The following is an 8,550-nucleotide window of genomic DNA, read 5'->3' on the forward strand; positions in this document are numbered from 1 at the left end:
ATCAAATTATTATTACATTTTTTTATTGCTGGCAACAAAAACAAAAAAAAATCTTTGCTCTATTTATAAGAAGGTTGTATATATAACAAGTATTTTAATTTATTTAATAACTGTATCTTATTGAAAGAATATAATTTAAAAAAATCATTTTAAATTTTGTCAACGGAGTTAATCTCACTTGTCGTCATTGAGAGTAAAGAATAATAAGTAGGTACCTTGTATGGAAGCGTAACGAAATTGTTCAGAACGGAACGAACGTATACTATCGCACTGAAACGTACAACGATGTAATTTTAAACATTGTAAATATTACCAAAAAGTGTTTATAATATTACGTACGTATTCACGAATACGTGTAAATTTTATGGGAATTATCTAAATAAGTTTCATATGAAATAATTATTACGGTAAATAATAATGACATTTATATTTTATAAACATTTAATTAACAAAAAAAAAACTGTTTCTAAAATATATGAATAAGGTTTTAATTTTTTTTTTCACTGTAGTTAAACTGTTTAGCCTTATGCTAGCAGTAATAAAGAAGTATTTAAAGGATCTCACATATAAATGTTTCCTAGACCTGGTATCCTGCTCGCTGCAGAACCGACGATGTCCGCCGATGCCAATCAAAGCGCAGGCCAATCGCGACTAATCAACTGAACGAGACGATCTCGTGGCTACATGCGTCATATCTTTCTTTATATACAATGTTTTGAATACTCACATTTCTTTTTTAATTAACACGATATCAAACTCAATCATATAAGTATAAATTACCCTTTTCAATTTCGAACTTGAAGTCATATGTTTTTCAAATCAGTATTATTAAAAGTAAATCTATGTGTTTCAACCAGATTAACAACATGTAGCCTGTAAATTTCCCACTGCTAGGTTAAGGCTTCTTCTCCCAAGGTTAGGAGCATATTTTACCGCGCTGCAACAACGCGGGTTGGTGGAAATACATGCATGTTTCCTCACGTTGCTTTCCTACCGCCCAGCGCAAGACACAGATTAAGCACACGAAAATCGGTTAAGATGTACGCGTTCTCACCATTAAACCTTGTCTTGGCTAAATATCCAATCAATTCTCCTCATTATGAATATTATGTACACATAAAGGAATTTTAAGACAGAATTTTTATTAAATATATGTTACATATTCTCTTGTCTTTTGGAAACATTCTTATACCATAAATAATTGTATTCAATGTTAAATATTTAAATAGCAAAGTTGAAATTTTGAGTTACTATAAACATACTATGAAATATTTTCCGAATGACGAGTTACAATATTTTGTATTTTATATTTGAATGAATATTATTTTACATTGGTTTCGCTGTCTCTACCTCAAACGTGATCTCTATTTTCTGGCGTCTGCTACATAGTAGCCCTAAATGGCCTGTAAAATACAACGGATAAATTTGTAAATAAATTATAGTACTGTCCTTTATTATTGCCTTATTCTCACGTGGTTTTTTAAAGAGTCAATAATGAATAATTCAGGTCTACCTAGGGTCCATGTTAAACACCTTTTTAAAAGTGATTAAAACAATACTTCCGAGGGCTCTCTTTTGAATGCAGGTAGAATCTAAACTTCAGCGTAAATTCGGTCGTAATGAAATAATTAGAACACTATTTTTATATTTACATATAATCTATATAGTTCTATATAAGTGTACAAAAAAGTTTATTCGTCAATTATCATATAGATTTAGGATAAATTCAAAGCCTTATAACGAAAGATGCAATCTATTCAATATATAAACTAAGGAGAATATACGAAAAATATTGTCAATGAAATTTTTATTTAATTTATTTAACAATAATGTTGACTGTCCGGAACTTTTATCAAAATTATATTTAAACATCCCTCACAGTAATTCCCGTAGTATGAGCCATTTCTTTTTATACCAGATTTTGGAAAACGCAACTAGGTAGGAATTCCATTACAGCGAGACTATCGTTGTTATACATCACGATCAGTATGAAAATAAATGATTTAGACATACTTAAGTCATGATAGTCTCCCTCAATTCAATAAAAAAATAAATAATTTTATTTGTGCTCAATTTTAATCGTATATTTTTATTATCTATTATATAATTTTAGTTTTAAAAATGTTTAATAGGTATATATTAAATAATATTCTAATGCACGTTGAGACTACCTGTAAATAGTAGAACTTTTACCTCGAAATGTATTTTTTTTTGTATGTAATATTGTATCTACTGTTGGTTGTCCTAATGAAACTAAAATAAAATTTATAGCTTTAATTAACGGGATTAATTCTAAATTTAATCTTTATCGTTATGAAATATATCCATAAAAATACAGCCATACAATCTATATCGAAATTATCATGTTAAATGTTATTTTTTTTAACTTATATCAATCGTTACACGTAGTATCGTTAATCGTTACTTCTGATTCACGTAGGGTACTCTAAATTGGAAGATATAATCAACGTGAGATGCGCAGTTACAAACTCTCATATCAATCTATAATTAGGACTAACCTATATATAGGACGACAGTGACGTAACGATATTTTTATATTATATACAATTCTTTGCGACCAATGAAGAAGCACAACTCTTGCCCACAAGTTTGTTATATATAATAAATATAAAGATCAAATTTCAATTTTTTTTAAAGCGTTAACAAGCTAACAGATGTATTTTGCTGTTTAAAGGCTTATACTAACACTAATATAACTATAGCTAACACGTTTATACAAGGATGTCTGAAGGGCAGAAACGTATAGCGCAGGCAAAACCGCCCTGCGCAACCAGTTTGTTCGCACATCTTATTTTGAAGTATACTATGTAATATGTGGTGAACTAGACCAAGTGTGACATCACTTTTGCGCAAGCAAGCATCTAGTTATCAATTACAATTCATTATTATTTTGTAATCTGATCACCGCCGTCATCTCGTCGTGTGATTCGTTAAGTATTTATGAAATTGAAACTATTTTTCTTATCCATTTAATAATAACAGTTTCCAAACGTGTTCTATCATGTATCTTATTTAACAATCCTTTCGTCTACGTCATCGTAATTCGAACTTGCTGGATTGTCTGTAAACAATTGTAATATCCCTCTTGACACAATATTTACATAACATAAGTATTATATTCGTCTTATAACCTGGGTCCCTTCAAACGAGGTGTCAGAGGAGGCATCTTGCGGGCCGGCATGGCGAGGGTGACAGGTGGTGCAGTTCATTTTGCTGTCCGTACTAGTTGTCTTCGCGTTTGGACTCCTCTTCCCCTTACCATTAGGTGTAGTGGAGTCATATGCCCACCCAGATAATATAAAGAGAAATATTGTAAATGTTCTCAATTCCTATGAAAGAACGACAACCACTAAAATCGGTGGGTCTCAAAATCTTAAATTGTGTAAAGGAATTGTTTATGTGTCGTAAGTGTGCACTGAGAAAGCATTTTTGAAAATTTCTCTTCTAAAGAGATTAAAATATTCGTGTGAAAATCGCTTTGAACTTTTGTTTTTGAAAACTTTATAAATTTGTATGAGACCATTTTTGAAACATTGAAATCGATGTTCTATCAGTGCATACATTTTCAAAATTTATCACCCAGTCTAAAATTGGGGATGGGAGTTTTTACGGATTTTAATATTATTAGTTAAAGACAGTCGTTACATGGAAATTTATGTTTATTCTTCTCTTTTCAGTAAAATATATTTATAAACGCGGTTTAAAAGTTACTACTTCCATATATTATTATTAGACAATAAATTAAATATAACTTTTAATAACCTGGTTTCTTTCTGATTTAACAATTAAGTTATAAAGTATACAATGTTGATAATCACCATACTAGATCAGTTTTCCCTCTTAATTAAATTGTGGAACGGAATTTAATTGCGTCCGTTATATATACACAGTATTTTACACTTTAATCTTAATTACAATGTTTATAAATTTCTAACTAAAATCTACTATTCTTATTAGGTACTATTAATGTGGATTTGTCTTGTGACCACGCTGTCGGCGTCTCGGGAGGAAGCTGCCCAGGACTTCATCGAGCACGTCTTAAAGATACCAAATCCTGACAGAGTTCTCAACTCAGTGCTTGGAAGACTAGAGAGGAATAGACAAGGACTCTTGGAAAGGGCGAAGCCTCGGTTCGCTGATGATGCGGACTGTGAAGACCCAGAGGTAAGCAATTTCACTCAAAAAATACATAATGTGAAGTAAGAATGGATTATGTTTTTAATTTGCGTCCCAGATTAGGTCAATGGTAAGTGAATTCCAATACTTTTTTATATATATTCATATTATAAATGAGAGAGTAAGTCTGTCGCTCTTTAGCTACTAAACCAATGAATCGAGTTTGATGAAATTTGGTGAGAAGCAAACTTGAACTTCAAGGAAGAATATAGGATACGTTTGTTGCCTAACACATGACAACCAATTCCCTAAAACGCGAGTTAAAAATTTAGAAAAGTAAGTAAGAGGTCACGTACGACCATAGACATCGACACTGTACGATATTAATTTCCTTGCATAACCAATGTGCCAAAAACCTTGGGCACTAAAATGATTTATGTCTTGTGCCTCTGAGCCGAAAAAAAACGAAAGTTTTGATGTTTTGCGACAGAATAGGTGGTGGGGTTGTGGTACATATTTTGTTTATGATTTGTCATAGACAATGACGCTGTAAAAAATATTAACTATTCCTTACATAGTCAATGCACCACCAACCTTGGGAACTAAGATGCTATATCCCTTGTGCCTGTAGTTACACTAGCTCACTCACCCTTCAAACCGGAACACAACAATACTGCGTACGTTGCGTTTAGCGGTAGAATATCCGATGAGTGGGTGGTACCTACCCAGACTGGCTTGCACAAAGCCCTACCACCAAGAAATATATATATATCCAAATAGGCTTAAATAAAGTGCTAAAACGAAGATGTTAATTCAATTATTATTATTATTATTTTAATAATTAAATAATATACAAATATGAGACAACATCACATACATTACTCTGATCCCAATGTAAGTAGCTAAAGCACTTGTGTTATGGAAAATCAGAAGTAACGACGGTACCACAAACACCCAGACCCAAGACAACATATAAAACTAATGATAATCTACATCGACTCGGCCGGTAATCGAACCCGGGACCTCGGAGTGGCGTACCCATGAAAACCGGCGTAAACACCACTCGACCACGGAGGTCGCCAATATTATATTAATGTTTCAGACACTAAGCGTGGGCTTCATTAATATCGGCAATTAGTCTGTAGATTGTTAGTCTATCCTAATATTACAAATGTTACAGTAACTTTGTCTGTCTGTCTGTCGCTTTTTCACAACCAAACCACTCGGTTCAAGGGTTTTGACGAAATTTGGTGTGAAGCAAACTTGAACTCCAAGGAAGGCTACTTTTTTTGCCAAACACATGACAACCGACCCCTAAAAAGCGAGCGAAGCGGCAGGCGACTACTAGTAAGGATTATTTTTGATTAATTTTGTTTGGTCATTTTGCAGAATCTTCCAGAATATACTGAGTCTCTGCAAGAATCTGTTGAAAGAGGATTGAGGCATTTAGGTTCACAAGTAAGTAATTATTTTTTTCCTTTTTTGTTTCTAGATAAGATATCATATAAACATTTTATAAATTAGCAATAACCCGTAAATATTTTACTGAGCGATGGGGATCGTCCAATTCAAAGCTTGGAGCTAATGGTAAGATTTTATCAACCCAATATTCATATCAACCTAATTTGCTTTCCTCGTGATGTTTTCCTCCAGCAATTAATACAAAGTGAAATATGACCAAATATAGAGTAATTGAAATTCAGTAATCACGAATTTAACCCGTGATAAATGATCTTTTCGGATATTTGCTTCATACGTATTTATATTACCACTATTTCCCAACAGAACTAAGGTGTTGAGAAATGTAGAGCTATAAATCTAGAAGGTGCTAGAGAAAAAATAATCTTTCCTATTTAATGCATTAAGACCTTGGTTGCTCTATAATTTCGTAACACGTTATAATACACATCGTTGTAAGAGTATTTTGTAAGGTCTACATTGTTGCACGGTATAATTGTTCAGGGCAATCTAAGGATGCTGAACTACGCATTATCCAATGTTGCTTTACATAATTTATTCAAAATAAAATTACATAATATATGCATTCAATTCAAAATACCTATATTTGGTATATACACACTATTGGTTTAAAGTACAAACGTCGGTTGATAAAAAATCCACAAATAGGTAAACATTTCATACAGTGAATTATAGGTGTTAGTGACAAAGATCTTATTTACAAAAATATTTTATAATATTTATATACATAATATTTTTTTCCTTCCTTTCATTTTTCCCTTCCTCATCACAGGTGACAGTAGCTCTGGCCGCTAGGATTGATAATATCAATCACAATAATGCGATGCAATCTGATATATAATTCTATCATTTTTTTTATTATATACAAACAATAATTGTTGTACTCCTGCTGAAAAGACGTTGTTACGTTTGTTTATTTTCCTGTAAAAATCCTGTAAAAAGGATTTTGACAAATGGTATATTTTCAAGACACATCTAGTCTAGGCACTATTCAATGGTATTTTATTTTATTGTGATACTGAAACGCTGCTTATAGGTTTTAAATTCTACGAAGACGTAAGACGAAACGATTACATTAACGAAATAGGGTGTATATAAATTAAAGCCTTTACTAGACTGGCTGAAAAGGCATATAGGGTTATTTGAATATTTATTATTTATCTGATATACACAGTGATATAAACAAGATTAACGTAAAACTCAATCTTTATTCTCTGAAATACTGATAAAAGAAAAATAAATCAAGCAAAAATAAACCAGCAATTCGAGCTGAATTGTATAAAGACTAAATACAGTGTAATATTCCGTAATTATTTTTTTCAGAAACATTATCCAATATGCCACTTGGAAAGAAAGATTCACAGATTGAACACTAATGAATATGAGTACAGGCCCGCGTATTACGAAGAGGTCCGTTGTACCATGACCCCCGGTGATGATGTCGGCGTCACGAACGAGGTAAACGACTTATTGTTGCGCAACTTTGGAATAATGGCGACGCGGTTAAAAAATGTTTGAAAATTTCCGTTCTTTTTTTTTATGAATGTTGCCATCGTTTTAACGTTATAATTTTTATATTATTATCCCTGATTATTTCAAATTGATTTATTTTTTATGAACTGAATATACTTCGTCGGTTGATAAAAAAACCGATTTACTATTGTAAAAATATTTAAAATACTTTTATTTATTATTTTGTTATTTTAAAAATAAACGTGTGTTGTTACTATGCCTTGTATTGTATATGTGGCAAATTCTATACTTTGTTGTAACCACTTAAGTTACTGATTTGTTTTGAAAACTGTCACTATGAATTAAATAATTTTTAATTAAAAAAGTTAACAGTTTTTGATATGGATTCGAAAAATGAATGTTTCTTTCTTATTTATTTTTTTTTTTCATTAAGTAATCAGTTTTAACTAAATTTCGTTTCTTATAATGAACATACATTATGTTAGGTGTGTTCGAGCCTCGGGTTTTCATGCGTTCAATGGAACAAGACAATACATTTGACAAGAAGGCGATATTCAAGGTGAGAGACATCTAGAAATATTTATATTAATAAGAAGGTTGTACATGTACAGTCAGAGTAAGAAAACCTTCGTCAGTTTTCAAATTACATAATTCCTTTAACACGTCTTTAACCCTTAGTAGCTTTTGAATCTAAACATGAAATCATTGCGTCGCAATATGTCATTCACACTCAAAGTAGATTATTATCTCTCATACTGAGCACACGAAAATAGATCTTAAGGAGACGAACCTTTTCTTACCCCGACTGTACATTCAAATGAATATATTTTTCATTTAAAATTAGAATATACTCAACACATGAACTGGATGAACTAATTGATTCATATGCATATCTTTGATTTATTATCGTATTTTTTATTATGTTTTTTCCGACTGCACATAAGTTTAATTCTTTAAAATAAATCGCAATAATGATAAATTAAATACTAAAATACAGCTTTTGTACAATTTAAATACATATCGGATATAAGAAGTCTTCTAATAAATTTTACTTATAATTGATAATAAAATTATTTTATGTGACCTCAACAGTGACTGCTGGGAAACTAAGACCATGGTGATACCAGCGGGATGCGAGTGTATGTGGCCAGTCCACAGATTGGGACAGCTAACATTACACGTCTAAGGATACTGGAAATTCAAAAATAATTGACTTAGCATTTATTTTAATCTATAACAATGTGATATAAATAACTTCACCGATAATTTATTGATTATAATATTAAGGAAAATATGTTTGCGACTTAATTTATATTATGAATATCGATGTTATGATAATTTTAATTTATATTGAACATTAAATACTTATTTAAAAATATTCTGTTTTTTTAAATTAAGAATAACGTTGATATATATTTATATTTACTAATAAAAAGAGTTTATATAGATTAAACCTGAAAT

General features: G+C 31.2%; 1 protein-coding gene across 1 annotated transcript; it reads left to right on the forward strand.

The window, feature by feature from the left end:
* The first annotated feature begins 3,200 nt into the window (after positions 1-3,200).
* Positions 3,201-8,336, forward strand: LOC124543387. The gene is made up of 6 exons (XM_047121601.1): positions 3,201-3,209; positions 3,979-4,185; positions 5,527-5,595; positions 6,940-7,074; positions 7,575-7,648; positions 8,182-8,336. The coding sequence occupies exons 1-6, from the start codon at positions 3,201-3,203 to the stop codon at positions 8,273-8,275; spliced, it is 588 nt and encodes a 195-aa protein (XP_046977557.1). The 3' UTR covers positions 8,276-8,336.
* The last annotated feature ends 214 nt before the right edge of the window (positions 8,337-8,550 follow it).

This window comes from Vanessa cardui, chromosome Z (assembly GCF_905220365.1).
Source record: "Vanessa cardui chromosome Z, ilVanCard2.1, whole genome shotgun sequence".
Classification (NCBI taxonomy): domain Eukaryota; kingdom Metazoa; phylum Arthropoda; class Insecta; order Lepidoptera; family Nymphalidae; genus Vanessa; species Vanessa cardui.